The sequence below is a fragment of the Pseudophryne corroboree genome, chromosome 2 (assembly GCF_028390025.1).
Source record: "Pseudophryne corroboree isolate aPseCor3 chromosome 2, aPseCor3.hap2, whole genome shotgun sequence".
Taxonomy (NCBI): Eukaryota; Metazoa; Chordata; class Amphibia; order Anura; family Myobatrachidae; genus Pseudophryne; species Pseudophryne corroboree.
The window spans coordinates 798,597,212-798,618,906 of NC_086445.1; the positions used below are offsets into that span (position 1 = coordinate 798,597,212).

The window sequence follows — 21,695 nt, forward strand, 5'->3', positions numbered from 1 at the left end:
CACCAGCACTGTGTGCATGTTTATAGCGGCCGAGAAGAACCTGCAGCTGGCTGGCCGTACGTACTTCGGCTCTCGCGAGTTTCTCTGCGAGACTCGCGCTGGCCGGCTATAGGCGCGTGTGGACTCAGGCTGCCCAGAAACAAGAAGAGCCGCGAGCTCAGCCAGGTTCTCCTTCTCTCACACACACTCGCGCCAGCTCCGCCCCACCCACTTCCCTGAACCGTCACTACGCGTTGACGTCACTCTCACGTCGTCTCTATTTAAGAGGACGGGCCGGCTCGCCCGGGCGTTCAGTTGGGAGCAATCTCTCGTACTGTTCGCGTCGCAAGTAATCGTCATTTCACCGATATACAAGCGGCAGCAACCATCCCGTTGACATAGTTATTGTGTTTTTTTTTTTTTTGTAAATTGTGAAGTGTTACCGAGTGTGAGAAACCCGAAACCGGCGTAATCCTCCCCCTGTCATCCGTATACCGAAAGACAGCGACCATTTTCCTGCTCGAGGGATCCCGGCCTCCTTACCGCTTAGTTATGAGTCATGTGGCCGTCGAAAATGTTCACGGTCTAGACCAGCAGGTGAGTGCGAGAGAGTGTGGGAGAGGGGAAGCGGGGGCAGCGGAGCAGACAATGGCGGCCTAGTCTGGCGGTGAGGCGCCCGTGTGCGCAGTTACATAATTCCCCCCTCTCTTTCGACCGTCAGTCACCGGGGCGAGTCCGCATCATCGCTCTCATGGGAGCACGTCCGGAGGCCGCGCGTGGCCATCCTGGTGCGTCATCAGGGCCAGGCGGGTGACTCACTGTCCGGCGACTGGGTGACGCAGTCCCGATGTTGCCGATTGCTCCCACCTTTCCCGGTTTGTGGCTCTGACAGTGTAGTGGGGAATATCTGGTGTCGGGGCCTAGTTGTCGCATCCTCACAATGGCGGTCTTTGTGTGAGAGGAAAGGGGGAGGGGGAAGACACGCAGCCGGTTTACTCATCCCACATCCCCGATTACACGCTGGCCGCTGCTCCTCCTAATATGGCTACCTGCTGCGCTCCTCATATCCATCCCGACCCAGCCGTACACCCAGAGTATACAGGATGGCTTGTGTTGTGTGCCACAGGCCTAGCTAGGAATCACCTCATGCCCCCTTTCCCTGCCATATAGATGTCATTGCTTCTGTGTCAGGCCGGTAGCTTTAGTGATATATTAGTGTACCTGATCGGCTTTACTTCCTGTCTAGGTCACTTTATATAGTACCTACAGTAGGTGCTTTTCTCAGTATTGATCTGGGGTGTGTGTGTGTGTATATATATATATATATATATATATATATATATATATATATATATATATATACCTTTTTTTTTTTTTTTATACAGCTTGGCAATGGTCTCATGTGTCTGACCTTTGTGAGCTGAGGGCTCATACAGGGCCATATCTCTAGAAATGCTACATGCTGTTTCTAAGTTGGCCAATGCTTGTCAAAGTATACAGGTCACTCTTTTGGGCAATACTTAATCGGACTTTAGTGTAGTAAAGTTTCTCTTTGTAATGTCTTACTACTAGCTGTTGTAAATGTACCCCACAATAATGGTTAAGCCAGAGGGTTTCAAATGTGGTCCCAAAGGCACCCCATCAGTCCAGTTTTTATTATATCCATGCTTGGCTACAGGTGACTTAATTAGCACCTTATTTTGTTTTAACAATCTGTACTGAGCCATGGATATACCTAAAACCTGAACTGTTGGGGTACCTTGAGTACTGCGTTTATTAACTTCTGGGTTACTCACTTGTTTCTGGAGGGGTAATGTAAAGACTGCAATGAGATGCTGAAAGAATTCTGTGGTATACTAAAATAGTAGTGTTCACGCTGACCAGTGTCATGAATGGCAAAAGTTTTGAAAGAGGGGAAAGTCTTAAAGAAAATATCCCTTTAATATATAGAACTGCTTCATCTATGACTTTAGTTTAACATCCATACATCTTTGTGTGGTCTGATAAGGTGGTGGCACTCTTGGAAATGTTTTTCGACAGGACTCCATTTTGTCTTTCGTAATGTCTTGCATGTATCTTTAGTTGCAGTACCAAATGTAGCCAGTAGATGTCTTGTTTACTGTTTTGAGATGCATTGCAGTAAAAAATCATGAAGTAATGTATTTGTAAGGAATAACCCCTGCAGTATTGGTTGGTGAGCCATGCTGTTTCAAATTGAATGTTTTACACTCCAGTAAAAGTATAAGCCAGGTGATTAGTTTGTTTCCTGTTGAATAAAAAGGGGGGGGGAACTATTAAATCACAACTTTTTTTTTCTTCTTCTCTCCCCATTTTTCAGTTTGCTGGCCTGGACTTGAATTCTGCTGACGCAGAGGGTGGTAGTTCAACTAGTAAGTATTTCTAAAAAAAAATAATTTTTTTTTTTAATTAAAAAAAAAAAAAAAAAAAAAAATATATATATATATATATATATATATATATATATATATATATATATATATATATATATATATATACATATATATATACATATATATATACATATATATATACATATACATATACATATACATATACATATACATATACATATATATACATATACATTTTCTTTTCTGCATGTTTCTATGCACTTTACAATTGATGACAATATATTACTAGAAGACTTAAAAATAAGAGGGTTGTGCTCACTATCTGTAGAATATCAGGGGTTTAATGAATGTGTTATGGATTGCAAAATGGCACAGCTAGTTTACAAGAGTAAAAAGTGAATATTGGGTAATATGATCCAGTTACACTGAAGTCTTTGATGTCAGAATATTGTGAGAGTGAGTACATGTGTAGATTGTTTGACCTGTGTTTATGGATGTCTTTGGAAAGAACCTTATGGAGGCTACATGGGTAGTTCATTAATCTGATAAACTTGCTGAAAAGGTCAGGGAACGCTTGAATGTTTGGAGGCTGAAGTGTTGCTAGGTAGTGCATTGCATAGACCTAGTTTGTACGATCCAGAAAGTCCTGTTATGGAGTAAGATGAAGATTTTGCATGGGTGATCTTGAGTTAAGGGAGGAGATGTTGGTGTAGTTTTATTTATGGCCTTGTATGGTAAAAGTACACTGCTCAAAAAAAAATAAAGGGAACACTTAAACAATTCCAAGTCAATCACACTTCTGTGAAATCAAACTGTCCACTTAGGAAGCAACACTGATTGACAATCAATTTCACATGGGGGTCGATTCAATTCAGCAATTTATGAATAGCGCTGGGAATTAGCTCCCGACGCTATTCAATTCAGCTAAAGTTAAGTCGACGAATGCCAGTTCTCGCTGACTTAACAGGTAGTTTTGTCGGGAGAATGGGCATTCTCCGACTTAACTACCCGCGGCGATGCTGATTGCCGACAATCAGCCTCGCGCCGGCCGCGCGGCAACACTTTTGTCGGTTTTCTTCTCTCACCCCCCTGGGGATGAGAGAAGAATTCCCGACAATTGCGGCTAACTAGCAGCTGAATTGAATAGCGTCGGGAGCTAATTCCCGGCGCTATTCATAAGTTGCCGAATTGAATTGACCCCATGGTGTTGTGCAAATGGAATAGACAACAGGTGGGAATTATAGGCAATTAGCAAGACGCCCCCAATAAAGTTGTTCTGCAGGTGGTGACCACAGACCACTTCTCGGCTCCTATGCTTTCTGGCTTATGTTTTGGTCACTTTTGAAAGCTGGCGGTGCTTTCACTCTAGTGGTAGCATGACGGAGTCTACAACCCACACAAGTGGCTCAGGTAGTGCAGCTCATCCAGGATGGCACATCAATGCAAGCTGTGGCAAGAAGGTTTGCTGTGTCTGTCAGCGTAGTGTCCAGAGCATGGAGGCGCTACCAGGAGACAGGCCAGTACATCAGGAGACGTGGAGGAGGCCATAGGAGGGCAACAACCCAGCAGCAGGACCGCTACCTCCACCTTTGTGCAAGGAGGAAATGGAGGAGCACTGCCAGAGCCCTGCAAAATGACCTCCACCAAGCCACAAATGTGCATGTCTACTCAAACGATCAGAAACAGACTCCATGAGGGTGGTATGAGGGCCCGACTTCCACAGGTGGGGGTTGTGCTTACAGCCCAACACCGTGCAGGATGTTTGGCATTTGCCAGAGAACACCAAGATTGGCAAATTCGCCACTGACGCCCAGTGCTCTTCACAGATGAAAGCAGGTTCTCACTGAGCACATGTGACAGAGTCTGGAGACTCCAAGGAGAACGTTCTGCTGCCTGCAACATCCTCCAGCATGACCGGTTTGGCAGTGGGTCAGTAATGGTGTGGGGTGGCATTTCTTTGGGTGTCTGCACAGCCCTCCATGTGCTCGCCAGAGGTAGCCTGACTGCCATTAGGTACCGAGATGAGATCCTCAGACCCCTTGTGAGACCATATGCTGGTGCGGTTGGCCCTGGGTTCCTCCTAATGCTAGACCTCATGTGGCTGGGGTGTGTCAGCAGTTCCTGCAAGACGAAGGCATTGGTGCTATGGACTGGCCCGCCCGTTCCCCAGACCTGAATCCAATTGGGCACATCTGGGACATCATGTCTCGCTCCATCCACCAACGCCACATTGCACCACAGACTGTCCAGGAGTTGGGGGATGCTTTAGTCCAGGTCTGGGAGGAGATCCCTCAGGAGACCATCTGCCACCTCATCAGTAGCATGGCCAGGTGTTGTAGGGAGGTCATACAGGCACGTGGAGGCCACACACACTTCTGAGCCTCATTTTGACTTGTTTTAAGGACATTACATCAATGTTGGATCAGCCTGTAGTGTGTTTTTCCACTTTAATTTTGAGTGTCTCCAAATCCAGACCTCCATGGGTTAATAAATTTGATTTCCATTGATCATTTTTGTGTGATTTTGTTGTCAGCACATTCAACTATGTAAAGAACAAAGGGGTCGATTCTATTCGGCAACTAATGAATAGCGCCGGGAATTGGCTCCCGACGCTATTCAATTCAGCAACTAGTTACGTCGGCGATGGCCTGTTCTCGCCGACAAAACAGGTTGAATTGTCGGGAGAACGGGCTTTCTCCGACTTAACTCCCCGGCGCGAGGCTGATTCCCGACAGAAACAGCCTCGCGCCGGCCGCGAGGCAGCACTTTTGTCGGGTTTCTCTTCTCATCCCCCGGGGATGAGAGAAGAATTCCCGACAATTGCAGGTAATTAGTTGCTGAATTGAATAGCGTCGGGAGCTAATTCCCGGCACTATTCATTAGTTGCCGAATAGAATCGACCCCAAAGTATTAAATAACAATATTTCTCTGACGTCCTAGTGGATGCTGGGGACTCCGTAAGGACCATGGGGAATAGCGGCTCTGCAGGAGACTGGGCACAGCTAAGAAAGATTTAGGACTACCTGGTGTGCACTGGCTCCTCCCACTATGACCCTCCTCCAGACCTCAGTTAGAATCCTGTGCCCGGCTGAGCTGGATGCACACTAGGGGCTTTCCTGAGCTCCTAGAGAGAAAGTATATTTAGGTTTTTTTATTTTACAGTGAGATCTGCTGGCAACAGACTCACTGCAGCGAGGGACTAAGGGGAGAAGAAGCGAACCTACCTAACTGGTGGTAGCTTGGGCTTCTTAGGCTACTGGACACCATTAGCTCCAGAGCCGCGCCGCCGGCCCCCTTACAGAGCCAGAAGCAAGAAGAGTCCGGAAAATCGGCGGCAGAAGGCATCAGTCTTCACCAAGGTAGCGCACAGCACTGCAGCTGTGCGCCATTGCCCCTCATACACACTTCACACTCCGGTCACTGAGGGTGCAGGGTGCTGGGAGGGGGCGCCCTGAGCAGCAATAAAAACACCTTGGCTGGCAAATATATCACAATATATAGCCCCAGAGGCTATATATGTGATAAATACCCCTGCCAGAATCCATAAAAAAGCGGGAGAAAAATCCGCGAAAAAGGGGCGGAGCTATCTCCCTCAGCACACTGGCGCCATTTTCTCTTCGCAGTGCAGCTTAAAGACAGCTCTCCCCTGTAGTTTTCAGGCTCAAAGGGTTAAAAAGAGAGGGGGGGCACAAAATGTAGGCGCAATATTGTTTATACAAGCAGCTATTGGGGGAAAAGTCACTCAGTTATAGTGTTAATCCCTGCATTATATAGCGCTCTGGTGTGTGCTGGCATACTCTCTGTCTCCCCAAAGGACTTTGTGGGGTCCTGTCCTCAGTCAGAGCATTCCCTGTGTGTGTGCTGTGTCGGTACGGCTGTGTCGACATGTGAGATGAGGAAGGTGAGGTGGAGCAGAGGCCGATAAATGGGATGTCGTCCCCTGTGGGGCCGACACCAGAGTGGATGGATAGGTGGAAGGTATTAACCGACAATGTCAACTCCTTACAAGGCTGGATGACGTAAAACAGCTGTGGGACAGCCGGCTTCTCAGCCCGCGCCTGCCCAGGCATCTCAAAGGCCATCAGGGGCTCAAAAAACGCCTGTTACCTCAGATGGCAGACACAGATGTCGACACGGAGTCTGACTCCAGTGTCGACGAGGTTGAGACATACACAATCCACTAGGAACATCCGTTACATGATCTCTGCAATAAAAAATGTTACGCATTTCTGACATGAACCCAATTACCACATAAAAGGGGTTTTATTTTTGGGGAGAAAAAGCAGCCAGTGTTTTGTTCCCCCATCAGATGAATGAATGAAGTGTGTAAAGTAGCGTGGGTTCCCCCAATAAGAAACTGGTAATTTCTAAAAAGTTACTGATGGCGTACCCTTTCCTGCCAGAGGATAGGTCACGTTGGGAGATATCCCTTAGGGTGGATAAGGCGCTCACACGTTTGTCAAAAAAGGTGGCACTGCCGTCTTAGGATACGGCCACCTTGAAGGAGCCTGCTGATAAAAAGCAGGAGGCTATCCTGAAGTCTGTATATACACACTCAGGTTATATACTGAGACCTGCAATTGCCGCAGCATAAATAGTGCTGCTGCAGCGTGGTCTGATACCCTGTCAGATAATATTTATACTCTAAGACAGGGATAATAGTTTGCTAACATAGAGCATATTAAAGACGTCGTCTTATATATAAAGGATGCACAGAGGGATATTTGCCGGCTGGCATCCAGAATTAATGCACTGTCCATTCTGCCAGGAGGGTATTAGAAACCCGGCAGTGGACAGGTGATGCTGCCTATAAAAGGCACATGGAGATTCTGCCTTATAAGGGTGAGGAATTGTTTGGGGATGGTCTCTGGGACCTCGTATCCACAGCAACAGCTGGGAAGAATTTTTTTTTTACCTCAGGTTTCCTCACAGCCTAAGAAAGCACCGTATTTTCAGGTACAGTCCTTTCGGCTTCAGAAAAGTAAGCGGGTCAAAGGCGCTTCCTTTCTGCACAGACAAGGGAAGAAGGAAAAAGCTGCACCAGCAGCCAATTCCCAGGATCAAAAATCTTCCCCCACTTCCTCTGAGTCCACCGCATGACGTTGGGGCTCCACAGGTGGAGACAGGTGCGGTAGGGGCACGTCTCGGGAACTTCAGGGACCAGTGGGTTTGCCCACAGGTGGATCCCTAGGTTCTGCAAATAGTATCACAGGGATACAGGCTGGAGTTCGAGGCGACTCCCCCTCGCTGTTACCTCACATCAGCCTTGCCTGCTGCCTTCGGAGAAAGGTAGTACTGGCGGCAATTCACAAGCTGTACTTCCAGCAGGTGAAATCAAGGTACCCCTCCAACAAGGCCGGGGTTACTATTCCAAAATGTTGTGGTACCGAAACCAGACGTTTCGGTGAGACCCATTCTAAAATTGAAAGCCTTGAACACTTATATACGAAGGTTCAAGTTCCAAATGGAATCGCTCAGGGCGATTATTGCAAGCCTGGAGAATTTCATGGTATCACTGGACATCAAGGATGCTTACCTGCATGTCCCTATTTACCCTCTTCACCAGGAGTACCTCAAAATTGTGGTACAGGATTGTCATTACCAATTCCAGACGTTGCCGTTGGTCTGTCCCCGGCACCGAGGTATTTACCAAGGTAATGGCTGAAATAATTATCCCGTACTTGGACGATCTCCTTATAAAGGCGAGGTCCAGGGAGCAGTTCGGCGGAGTAGCACTATCTCGGGAAGTGCTACAACAGCACGGCTGGATTCTGAATATTCCAAAGTCGCAGCTGGTTCCTACGATGCGTCTACTGTTCCTGAGTATGGTTCTGGACACAGAACAGGATAAAAAGGGTTTCTCCCGGAGGAGACGTCCAAGGAGTTATCGTCTCTAGACAGAGACCTCCTCATACGTATACAGGTGTCGGTGCATCAATGCACGCGAGCCCTGGGAAGGATGGTAGCTTCTTATGAAGAAATTCCATTCGCCAGGTCCCATGCAAGGATTTTCCAGTGGGATCTGTTGGACATGTGGTCCGGGTCGCATCTTCAGATGCATCGGCGGATAACCCTGTCTCCAAGGGCCAGGGTGTCGCTGTTGTGGTGGCTGCAGAGTGCTCATCTTCTAGGGGGCCGCAAATTCGGCATACAGGACTGGGTCCTGGTGACCACGGATGCCAGCCTTCGAGGCTGGGGGGCAGTCACACAGGGAAGAATCTTCCAAGGCTATGGAAAAGTCAGCAGACTTCCCTACACATAAATATTCTGGAACTAAATGCCCTAAGTCAGGCTAGACCCCTGCTTCAACACCGGCTGGTGCTGATCCAGTCAGACAACATCACGGCGGTTGCTCATGTAAACGACAGGGCAGCACAAAAAGCAGGATGGCGATGGCAGAAGCCACAAGGATTCTCCGATGGGCGGAAAATCATGTGTTAGCACTGTCAGCAGTGTTCATTCCCGGAGTGGACAACTGAGAAGCAGACTTTCTCAGAAGACACGACCTCCACCCGGGAGAGTGGGGACTTCATCCAGAAGTCTTCCAAATGATTGTACACCGTTGGGAAAGGCCACAGGTGGACATGATGGCATCCCGCCTCAACTAAAAGTTACAAAGATATTGCGCCAGGTCAAGGACCCTCAGGCGATAGCTGTGGACGCTCTGGTAACACCGTGGGTGTACCAGTCGGTGTATGTGTTCCCTTCTCTGCCTCTCTTACCCAGGGTAATGAGAATGAGAGGAGTAAGAACTATACTCATTGTTCCGGGTTGGCCAAGAAGAGCTTGGTAACCAGAACTCCAACAAATGATCTGAGGACCCATGGCCTCTGCGGCTCAGACAGGACCTGCTGCAGCAGGGGGCCTGTCTGTTCCGAGACGTACCGCGGCTGCGTTGGACGGCACGGCGGTTGAACGCCGGATCCTGAAGGAAAAGGGAATTCCGGAGGAAGTTATCCCTACGCTATTTAAAGCTAGGAAAGAAGTGAACGCTAACCATTATCACCGCATATGGCGGAAATATGTTGCGTACTGTGAGGCCAGGAAGGCCCCAAAGGAGAAATTTCAGCTAGGTCGATTTCTGCACTTCCTACAGTCAGAGGTGACTATGGGCCTACAATTGGGTTCCATTAAGGTCCAGATTTCGGCTCTATCGATTTTCTTCCAAAATGGAACTGGCTTCACTGCCTGAAGTTCAGACTTTTGTTAAGGGAGTGCTGCATAGTCAGCCCCCGTTTGTGCCTCCAGTGGCACCGTGGGATCTCAACGTGGTGTTGGATTTTCCTGAAGTCGCATTGGGTTGAGCCACTTAAATCCGTGGAGCTATAATACCTCACGTGGAAAGTGGTCATTCTGTGGGCCTTGGCGTCGGCCAGGCGTGTGTCAGAATCGGCGGTTTTGTCATACAAAAGCCCTGATCTGTATTTTATATGGGAAAGGCGGTATTGAGGACTTGTTCCCATTTCCTTCCTAAGGTGGTATCAGTTTTTTATGTGAACCAACCTATTGTGGTGCCTGCGGCTACTTGGGACTTGGAGGATTCCAAGTTACTGGATGTAGTCAGGGCCCTAAAAAGTGTTTCCAGGACAGCTGGAGTCGGGAAGACTGACTCGCTATTTATCCTGTATGCACCCAACAAGCTGGGTGCTCCTGCTTCTAAGCAGACGATTGCTCGCTGGATCTGTAGCACGATTCAACTTGCACATTCTGCGGCTGGACTGCCGCACCCTAAATCTGTAAAAGCCCATTCCACGAGGAAAGTGGGCTCTTCTTGGGCGGCTGCCCGAGGGGTCTCGGCTTTACAACTTTGCCGAGCTGCTACTTGGTCAGGGGCAAACACGTTTGCAAAATTCTACAAATTTGATACCCTGGCTGAGGAGGACCTGGAGTTCTCTCATTCGGTGCTGCAGAGTCATCCGCACTCTCCCGCCCGTTTGGGAGCTTTGGTATAATCCCCATGGTCCTTACGGAGTCCCCAGCATCCACTAGGACGTCAGAGAAAATAAGATTATACTCACCGGTAAATCTATTTCTCGTAGTCCGTAGTGGATGCTGGGCGCCCGTCCCAAGTGCGGACTGTCTGCAATACTTGTATATAGTTATCGTTAACTAAAAGGGTTATTGTTGAGCCATCTGTTGAGGCTCTGTTATGTTCATACTGTTAACTGGGTATCATATCACGAGTTATACGGTGATATTGGTGTGGCTGGTATGAGTCTTACCCGGGATTCAAAATCCTTCCTTATTGTGTCCGCTCTTCCGGGCACAGTATCCTAACTGAGGTCTGGAGGAGGGTCATAGTGGGAGGAGCCAGTGCACACCAGGTAGTCCTAAATCTTTCTTAGCTGTGCCCAGTCTCCTGCGGAGCCGCTATTCCCCATGGTCCTTATGGAGTCCCCAGCATCCACTACGGACTACGAGAAATAGATTTACCGGTGAGTAAAATCTTATTTTCATTCATTCAGATCTAGGATGTGTTATTTTAGTGTTCCCTTTATTTTTTTGAGCAGTGTATAATAATGATTGCATGTGTGAAAAAAGTGCCTCTCAGGGACCCCTCACTTCAGAAAAAAACTGGGTCCCATTGCAATTTATGCTTGGGTTCGCTATATGCCTCTCCACATATCGGACCACCCCACCTGCCCTACACATCAACCATAGGAAGTTGTACAGGTAATGCTTATAAATACATCGCTTTGATCTCGGGGGCAGAAGTTGGTGAGGGCAGGCAGCAGTTTGATTAGGGATGGTGTAACAGTATATAATAACAGGGGCCATAAAAAGGCTAAGGAGAAGATTAAGGATAGGGTACAGCAGTGGCCTCCTTCCTGCTGGGAGCCATTGATTGTCACAAAGGCAGCATCTGGGATACTGTTAAGCCAGCTTATCCCTCAGCACCTGGGTGCAGAGCTCCAGCTCTTTCCTGTCTGCGTCCACCTTACTGGGTGAAGAAGCCGGATGTGGACTGTAAAGGTGGTGTGCGGAGGCACTGCTAGAGAACTAGATTAAAATAGCAGTGCTCTGGCACATTGCAGGTGGATGGCTGTCGAGCGAGCACACAGCCAGACCATAGCATGTCCGATGGGACGTGCTCATTTTCTAAAAGTGGGTGCTACAGCCACTTCAGGATAAAATATGCAATATAACAAGTGTGATCCCTGATCATATTAAAATCTGTGACATACAGCCAACCAATGCTCAGTTTCTATGCCCGTAAACCTCAGGTGACATTCTTGCATCTTGCGAGAAGAATTGTGTGCAAAGTCTGTAGTTCGGGCACCTTAACCAGAGTTTTATAGACTGGATTAATTGCTATTCACTGCGTAAGCTTGTCTGTTTTGGTGCGTATAAAGCAATAGGCACCTGATCAGAGCAACAATCTAATTGCTTTGATGGGTGCCCCAAAAATGGAATTGCCCCTCAGTCTCTACAGCAGTGATTTGAAACTTTTTTTTTTCTCTAACGTCCTAGTGGATGCTGGTGACTCCGTAAGGACCATGGGGGATAGACGGGCTCCGCAGGAGACAGGGCACTTTAAGAAATAATTTAAATACTGGTGTGCTCTGGCTCCTCCCTCTATGTCCCTCCTCCAGACCTCAGTTTTGAATCTGTGCCCGGACGAGCTGGGTGCTACTTAGTGAGCTCTCCTGAGCTTGCTAAAAAGAAAGTATTTTGTTTAGATTTTTTATTTTATTTTCAGAGATCTGCTGGCAACAGACTCTCTGCTACGTGGGACTGAGGGGAGAGAAGCAGCCCTACTCACTGAAGATAGGTCCTGCTTCTTAGGCTACTGGACACAATTAGCTCCAGAGGGATCGTACACAGGATCGCACGCTTGGTCGTCCAATCCCGGAGCCGCGCCGCCGTCCCCTTTGCAGAGCCGGAAGACAGAAGCCGGTGACAGAATCAAGAAGACTTCGAAATCGGCGGCAGAAGACTCCAGTCTTCATATGAGGTAGCGCACTGCAGCTGTGCACCATTGCTCCCACACTAAACCCACATACTCCAGTCACTGTGGGTGGGGGGGGGGGGGGGGGGGTGCGTCCTGGGCAGCTATTAAAGAACCTCTTGGCAAAAGTTTGCATAATATACAGTTGGGCACTGTATATATGTATGAGCCCCCGCCAAAATTGTACATGAAAGCGGGACAGAAGCCTGCTGTTGAGGGGGCGGGGCTTCTTCCTCAGCACTCACCAGCGCCATGTTTTTTCTCCACAGCATCGCTGAGAGGGAGCTCCCCAGTCTCTCCCCTGCAGTTACACGGTAGAAGAGGGTAAAAAGAGGGGGGGGGGGGGGGGGCACATAATTAGGCGCAAAAATCAATATAAACAGCAGCTACTGGGTTAACATTAAGTTACTGTGTTATTCCTGGGTTAATAGTGCTGGCATACTCTCTCTGTCTCTCCAAAGGGCCTTATGGGGGAATTGTCTTCAGATGAGCATTCCCTGAGTGTCTGGTGTGTGTCGACATGTCTGAGGTAAAAGGCTCCCCTAAGGAGATAGAGCAAATATGTGTGTGTGATTGTGTCTCCGTCGACAACGCCGACACCTGTTTGGATATGTGTAATTAAGTGCTAAGGTGAATTTATTGCACAAAAGATTAGAAAACAGGCAGGAAATCTACCCATGTCTGTCCCTATGTCGCAGAGACCTTCAGAGTCTCTCAAAGCTCACTATCCAAAATAATAGACCCTGAAATAGACACGGAGTTTGGCTCCAGTGTTGACTACGATAATGCAAAGTTACAGCCAAATGGCAGAAAAGTATGCAATATATGATTATTGTAATAAAAGATGATTTGCATATCCCTGATGACTCATCTGTCCCTGACACAAGGGTACACATGTTTAAGGGGAAGAAAGCGGAGGTAAATTTCCCTCCTCTAATGATGAAAGAGCGGGAATCTCCAGACAAGAGACTGCAGTTTCCCACAAAGAATTCACAGGCAGTATCCTTTCCCCACTAGGGCCAGGATAGGATGGGAATCTTTCCCTAGGGTGTCACGTTTGCCCAAAAGGTAGCCCTGACGTAACAGCTATTCTCAGGGATCCTGCAGATAGTGTGCACATTCTGGTACACTACTCAGTCCGGCGATTGTGTCGGCATGGGTTTATAGCGCTGTGGCAGCGTGGACAGGTACCTTATCAGCAGAGATTGAGACCCTAGTATGTATATATCGATCTCCAAAGAGACATGAGTCTACTGGGTCCTAGAGTCAAAGCTATGTCGATTTCTGCTTGACGTGTCCTGTAGAATATGCAATGGACAGATGATGCCGACTTAAGAGGCATATGGAAGGCTGAGGATTGTGTGGAGAAGGGTTCTCGGACCTGGTCTCCACAGCTATAGCTGGTAATTCTGATATTTTGCCTTATATTCCTGCACAGCCTAGGAAAGCACGACATTATCAAATGCAGCCTTTCAAACAAAGAAACAAGCAAATCCGAGGTGCGTCCTTTCTTGCCAGAGGCGGGGGCAGAGGAAAGAAGCTGCACAACACAGCTAGTTCCCAGGAACAGAAGTCCTCCCTGACCTCTACAAAAATCCACCGCATGTCGCTGGGGCTCCACAGGCGGAGCTAGGCCCGGTGGGGACACACCTTTTGTAAGTTCAGCCACAAGTGGGTTCACTCCCTGTTAGATCCCTGGGCAATAGATATTGTGTCTCAGGGATACAAGCTGGACTTTGTGAAGATGCCCCCTCACCGACGGCCCTGCCGGCTTCCCCCCACAGAGAGGGAAACAGTGTTAACTGCAATTCACAAATTGTATCTTCAACAGGTGGTGGTCAAGGTTCCCCTCCTTCAACAAGGGGGGGGGTTATTATTCGACCATGTGGTAGTCCCGAAACCGGACTGTTCGGTCAGACCCATATTGAATTTAAAATCCCTGAACATATATCTGAAAAGGTTCAAGTTCAAGATGGAATCGCTAAGAGCGGTCATTGCAAGCCTGAAAGGGGGAGATTTTATGGTGACTCGGGACATAAAGGATGCATACCTTCATGTCCCCATTTATCCACCTCATCAGGCGTACCTCAGAATTGCGGTACGGGATTGTCATTATCAATTTCAGATGTTGCCGTTTGGTCTCTCCACGGCCCCGAAAATGTTCACCAAGGTAATGGCGGAAATGATGGTGCTCCTGCGGAAGCAAGGTGTCGCTATTATCACGTACTTGGACGATCTCCTCATAAAAGCGAGATCAAGAGCAGTTGCTGAACAGCGTATCACTTTCTCTGGAAGTGTAACGGCAACACGGCTGGATTCTATATATTCCAAAGTCGCAGTTGGTTCCTACAGCTCATCTGCCTCTCCTAGGCATGATCCTAGACACAGACCAGAAAAGGGTTTATCTCCCGATTAGAGAGAGCTCAGGAGCTCGTGACACTGGTCAGGAATCTATTAAAACCAAAACAGGCGTTAGTGCATCACTGCACTCGAGTCCTGGGAAAGATGGTGGCATCATACGAGGCCATTCCCTTCGGCAGGTTCCATGCGAGGACCTTCCAATGGGACTTACTGGACAAGTGGTCCGGATCACATCTTCAGATGCATCGGTTAATCACCCTATCCCCCAGGGCCAGGGTGTCTCTCCTGTGGTGGCTGCAGAGTGCTCACCTTCTCGAAGGTCGCAGATTCGGCATTCAGGACTGGGTCCTGGTGACCACGGATGCAAGCCTCCGAGGGTGGGGGGCAGTCACATAGGGAAGAAATTTCCAAGGGCTGTGGTCAAGTCAGGAGACTTGCCTTCACATTAACATCCTGGAACTAAGGGCCATATACAACGCCCTACGTCAAGCGGAGTCCCTGCTTCACGACCAACCGGTTCTGATTCAGTCAGACAATATCACCGCAGTGGCTCATGTAAACCGCCAAGGCGGCACAAGGAGCAGGGTGGCGATGGTAGAAGCCAACAGAATTCTTTGCTGGGCGGAGAATCACGTAAGAGCACTGTCAGCAGTGTTCATTCTGGGAGTGGACAACTGGGAAGCAGACTTCCTCAGCAGGCACGACCTCCACCCGGGAGAGTGGGGACTTCCTCAGGAAGTCTTCACGCAGATTGCAAGGCGGTGGGAACTGCCACAGGTGGACATGATGGCATCCCGCCTCAACAAAAAGCTACAGAGATATTGCGCCAGGTCAAGAGACCCTCAGGCGATAGCTGTAGCCGCACTAGTGACACCGTGGGTGTTCCAGTCGGTTTATGTATTTCCTCCTCTTCCTCTCATACCAAAGGTGCTGAGAATCATAAGAGAGTGAGAACAATACTCATTGTTCCGGATTGGCCAAGAAGGACTTGGTATCTGCATCTGCAAGAAATGCTCACAGAGGACCCATGGCCTCTGCCTCTAAGACAGGACTTGTTGCAACAGGGGCCCTGTCTGTTCCAAGACTTACCGCGGCTGTGTTTGACTGCATGGCGGTTGAACGCCGGATCCTAGCAGAAAAAGGCATTCCGGATGAGGTTATTCCTATGCTGATAAAGGCTAGGAAGGACGTGACGGCTAAACATTATCACCGTATATGGCCGTTTCCTTCACTTCCTACAGTCTGGAGTGACTTTGGGCCTGAAATTGGCTTCCATTAAGGTCCAGATTTCAGCTCTATCCATTTTCTTTCAAAAAGAACTGGCTTCTCTTCCTGAAGTCCAGACGTTTGTAAAGGGAGTGCTGCATATTCAGCCCCCTTTTGTGCCTCCAGTGGCACCTTGGGATCTTAACGTGGTGTTGAGTTTCCTGAAGTCACACTGGTTTGAGCCACTCAAAACCGTGGAGTTAAAATTTCTCACGTTGAAGGTGGTCTTGCTATTAGCCTTGGCTTCAGCTAGGCGTGTGTCAGAATTGGCGGCTTTGTCACATAAAAGCCCCTATCTGGTTTTCCATATGGACAGGGCAGAATTGCGGACCAGTCCACAATTTCTGCAAAGAGTGGTGTCATCCTTTCATATGAACCAACCTATTGTGGTGCCTTGTGGCTACTCGTGACTTGGAGGATTCCGAGTTACTAGATGTGGTCAGGGCTTTGAAAGTTTATGTAGCCAGAACGGCTAGGGTCAGGAAAACAGTCTTTGTTTATCCTGTATGCTTCCAACAAGCTTGGTGCTCCTGCTTCAAAGCAAACTATTGCTCGCTGGATCTGTAACACGATTCAGCAGGCTCATTCTGCGGCTGGGTTGCTGCTGTCTAAATAAGTTAAGGCCTATTCCACAGGGAAGGTGGGCTCTTCTTGGGCGGCTGCCCGAGGGGTCTCGGCATTACAGTTTTGCCGAGCGGCTACTTGGTCAGGTACAAACACCTTTGCAAAGTTCTACAGGTTTGATACCCTGGCTGAGGAGGACCTTGTGTTTGCTCATTCGGTGCTGCAGAGTCATCCGCACTCTCCCGCCCGTTTGGGAGCTTTAGTATAATCCCCATGGTCCTTACGGAGTCCCCAGTATCCACTAGGACGTTAGAGAAAATAAGATTTTACTTACCGGTAAATCTATTTCTCGTAGTCATTAGTGGATGCTGGGCGCCCATCCCAAGTGCGGACTTCTTCTGCAATACTTGTATATAGTTATTGCTTCAATAAGGGTTATGTTGGTTGCATCAGGGTTGATCTGATGCTCCGTTGTTCATACTGTTAACTGGGTAAGTTTATCACTAGTTATACGGTGTGACTGGTATGAGTCTTGCCCTGGATTCCAAAATCCTTTCCTTGTACTGTCAGCTCTTCCGGGCACAGTTTCTCTAACTGAGGTCTGGAGGACGGACATAGAGGGAGGAGCCAGAGCACACCAGTATCCAAATTCTTAAAGTGCCCGGTCTCCTGCGGAGCCCGTCTATCCCCCATAGTCCTTACGGAGTCCCCAGCATCCACTACGGACTACGAGAAATAGATTTACCGGTAAGTAAAATCTTATTTTTTATTTTTTTTTACTCGTGGCACACCAAACAATATTTAAAAATTGCCAAGGCACATCGGTTCCCCACAGAAAAAAACAAAAAGCACACATTGGCCCTCATAGTAAAAAAAAAAAAACAAAAAAAAAAAATCCCCCCTCCTCCCCCCTAAATCCTTATTCTCCCCACATAAATCCTATTGCCCACAGGAGAAAAACAATTAACAAATATTAGCCCCTACCGGTCAGCTGTCATCCTCCCTGTTCCTCAGTGGCGGTGATTATTCATAGTGGAGTGCAAGGAAAACTGTGTATGCATGCGGGAACTGGAAGATGTGTATGCAGGCGGGTGGGCTGGCTGGGTGGTGATACAGCGGCCGTGACCTATATCATACCGCTGTGTCGTCATGGCTGGAGCATGACTGATCCTCTATGAAGAGCCCAGGCCAACAGTTCACTCTGAAGGTGAAGGAAGCTGCTCTGGCTCTGTGGCACACCTTGAAACTGGTAGCGGCACACTAGTTGAAAAAGCCTGCTCTACAGTGTACACCATCTAAACTTTTTTTTTTTGTAATGTAATCTTTTTTTCTCGAACGTCCTAGTGGATGCTGGGGACTCCGTAAGGACCATGGGGAATAGACGGGCTCCACAGGAGACTGGGCACTCTAAGAAAGATTTGGTACTACTGGTGTGCACTGGCTCCTCCCTCTATTCCCCTCCTCCAGACCTCAGTTAGAATCTGTGCCCGGACAGAGCTGGGTGCATTTTAGTGAGCTCTCCTGAGCTTGCTAATAAGAAAGTATTTTAGTTAGGTTTTTTATTTTCAGAGAGCTTCTGCTGGCAACAGACTCTCTGCTACGTGGGACTGAGGGGAGAGAAGCAAACCTACTAACTGCGGCTAGGTTGCGCTTCTTAGGCTACTGGACACCATTAGCTCCAGAGGGATCGAACACAGGAACCTAACCTTGGTCGTCCGTTCCCGGAGCCGCGCCGCCGTCCCCCTCGCAGAGCCAGAAGACAGAAGCTGGTGGGTTGAAGCAAGAAGACTTCAAAATCGGTGACAGAAGACTCCTGTCTTCATATGAGGTAGAGCACAGCACTGCAGCTGTGCGCCATTGCACCCACACTAACCCACACACTCCGGTCACTGTAGGGTGCAGGGGGGGGCGCCCTGGGCAGCAATTGATTACCTCCTGGCAAAAAAGCAGCATATATACAGCTGGGCACTGTATTATGCATGAGCCCCTGCCATTAATTTTACACAAAATCGCGGGACAGAAGCCCGCCGCTGAGGGGGCGGGGCCTTCTTCCTCAGCACTCACCAGCGCCATTTTCTCTCCACAGCTCCGCTGAGAGGAAGCTCCCCAGGCTCTCCCCTGCAGACTCACGGTAGAAAGAGGGTAAAAAGAGAGAGAGGGGGGGGGTGGCACATAAATTTAGCGCATTAATCATATATACAGCAGCTACTGGGTAAACACTAAGTTACTGTGTGATTCCTGGGTCATATAGCGCTGGGGTGTGTGCTGGCATACTCTGTCTCTCCAAAAGGCCTTGTGGGGGTCCTGTTCTCATATAGAGCATCCCCTGTGTGTTTGACGAGGAGGGCTATGTGGAGGCAGAGCAGGTGCAGATGAATGACGTGTCTCCGCCGACTGCGCCGACACCTGATTGGATGGATATGTGGAAGGTGTTAAATGATGTAAACTCCTTGCATAAAAGGTTGGATAAAGCTGATGCCTTGGGACAGTCAGGGTCTCAGCCCATGCCTGATCCTACAGCGCAGAGGCCGTCAGGGTCTCAGAAGCGCCCGCTATCCAAAATTGTTGACACGGATATCGACACTGATTCTGACTCCAGTGTCGATGACTATGCAAAATTGCAGCCTAAAATGGCTAAAGCCATCCGCTACATGATTATAGCAATGAAGGATGTATTGCACATATCAGAGGTAAATCCTGTCCCTGACAAGAGGGTATATATGTATGGGGAGAAATAGCAAGAGGTGACTTTTCCCCCTTCACATGAGTTAAATCGGTTATGTGAAAAAGCGTGGGATTCCCCCGATAGGAAAGTGCTGATTTTCAAAAGGTTACTTATGGCGTACCCTTTCCCGCCAACGGACAGGATGCGCTGGGAATCCTCCCCTAGGGTAGATAAAGCTCTGACACGCTTATCTAAGAAGGTGGCCCTGCCGTCACAGGAAACGGCCTCCCTAAAGGTTCCTGCCGATAGGAAGTAGGAAAGTATCCTGAAGTCTGTTTATACACATTCAGGTACTCTACTGAGGCCGGTGATTGGGTCGGCCTGGATGTGTAGTGCTGCAGCAGCATGGACAGATAATCTGTCTGAGCAAATGGATACCTTAGACAAGGATACCATTTTACTGACCCTGGGGCATATAAAAGACGCTGTCCTATATATGAGGAATGCCCAGAGGGACATTTGCTTACTGGGCTCTAGAATAAATGCAATGTCAATTTCTGCCAGAAGAAGGGTCCTGTGGACTCGACAATGGACAGGTGAGGCCGACTCCAAAAAGCACATGGAGGTTTTACCTTACAAGGGTGAGGAATTGTTTGGAGACGGTCTCTCGGACCTAGTTTCCACAGCTACGGCTGGGAAGTCAAATTTTTTGCCATATATTCCCTCACAGCCTAAGAAAGCACTGTATTACCAAATGCAGTCCTTTCGATCACAAAGAAGCAATAAAGTCAGGTGCATCCTTTCTTGCCAGAGGCAGGGGTAGAGGAAAGAAGCTGCACCATACAGCTAGTTCCCAGGAACAGAAGTCCTCCCTGGCTTCCACTAAATCCACCGCATGACGCTGGGGCTCCACAGGTGGAGCCAGGAACGGTAGGGGTGCATCTCCGAAATTTCAGCCACCAGTGGGTTTGCTCACAGGTGGATCCCTGGGCTATACAGATTGTGTCTCAGGGATGCAAGCTGGAATTCGAAGTGATGCCCCCTCACTGTTACCTCAAATCGGCCCTGCCAGCTTCCCCCATGGAAAGGGAAGTAGTGTTAGCGGCAATTCACAAGTTATATCTCCAGCAGGTGGTGGTAAAGGTTCCCCTCCTTCAACAGGGAAGGGGATACTGTTCCACAATGTTTGTGGTACAGAACCCCGACGGTTCGGTCAGACCCATATTGAATTTAAAGTCCCTGAACATTTATCTGAAAAGATTCAAGTTCAAAATGGAATCGCTCAGAGCGGTCATTGCAAGCCTGGAAGAGGGGGATTTTATGGTGTCTCTGGACATCAAGGATGCTTACTTGCATGTCCCCATTTATCCACCTCATCAGGAGTACCTCAGATTTGTGGTACAGGACTGTCATTACCAATTCCAGACGTTGCCGTTTGGGCTCTCCACGGCACCGAGAATATTTACCAAGGTAATGGCAGAAATGATGGTGATCCTGAGAAAGCAAGGAGTCAGTTATCCCATACTTGGACGATCTCCTCATAAAGGCGTGGTCCAGATAGCAGTTGCTGATCAGCGTAGCACACTCTCAGGAAGTGTTGCAGCAGCATGGCTGGAGTCTGAATATCCCAAAGTCGCAGCTGATTCCTACGACGCGTCTGCCCTTTCTGGGCATGATACTGTACACAGACCAGAAGAAGGTGTTTCTCCCGGCGGAGAAGACTCAGGAGCTCGTGACTCTAGTCAGAGACCTCTTAAAACCGAAACAGGTGTCGGTGCATCACTGCAAGCGAGTCCTGGGATAGATGGTGGCATCGTACGAAGCCATTTCCTTCGGGAAGGTTCCATGCGAGGATCTTTCAGTGGGATCTGTTGGACAAGTGGTCCAGATCGCATCTTCAGATGCATCGGCTGATCACCCTGTCCCCAAGGGCCAGGGTGTCTCTTCTGTGGTGGCTGCAGAGTGCTCACCTTCTCGAGGGCTGCAGGTTCGGCATACAGGACTGGGTCCTGGTGACCACGGATGCGAGCCTCCAAGGATGGGGGGCAGTCACTCAGGGAAGAAACTTCCAAGGGTTGTGGTCAAGTCAGAAGGCTTGTCTGCACATAAATATCCTGGAACTAAGGGCCATATACAACGCCCTGAGTCAAGCGGAGCCTCTGCTTCGCAACCAACCGGTGCTGATTCAGTCAGACAACATCACCGCAGTGGCTCATGTAAACCGCCAGGGCGGCACAAGAAGCAGAGTGGCGATGGCGGAAGCCACTAGGATTCTTCGTTGGGCGGAGAATCACGTGCAAGCACTGTCAGCAGTGTTCATTCCAGGAGTGGACAACTGGGAAGCAGACTTCCTCAGCAGGCACGACCTCCACCCGGGAGAGTGGGGACTTCATCGCGAAGTCTTCACTCAGATTACAAATTGATGGGAACTGCCACAGGTGGACATGATGGCATCCCGTCTCAACAAAAATCTACAAAGGTGTTGCGCCAGGTCAAGAGACCCTCAGGCGATAGCTGTGGACGCACTAGTAACACCGTG

General features: G+C 48.8%; 1 protein-coding gene across 5 annotated transcripts in view; it reads left to right on the top strand.

The window, feature by feature from the left end:
• Nucleotides 1-271: 271 nt before the first annotated feature.
• Nucleotides 272-21,695, top strand: part of DDX3X (DEAD-box helicase 3 X-linked) — an 89,208-nt gene continuing 67,784 nt past the window's right edge. For 3 of the 5 annotated variants that reach the window (XM_063955603.1, XM_063955604.1, XM_063955606.1), the window contains exons 1-2: nt 274-576; nt 2,318-2,369. In XM_063955603.1, the coding sequence (XP_063811673.1) occupies nt 532-576; nt 2,318-2,369 (97 nt within the window). In that variant the 5' untranslated portion in view covers nt 274-531. Of the gene's footprint in view, nt 577-2,317; nt 2,370-21,695 lie in introns of all 5 variants that reach the window. The other 2 variants (XM_063955599.1, XM_063955605.1) reach the window with 2 other exon arrangements.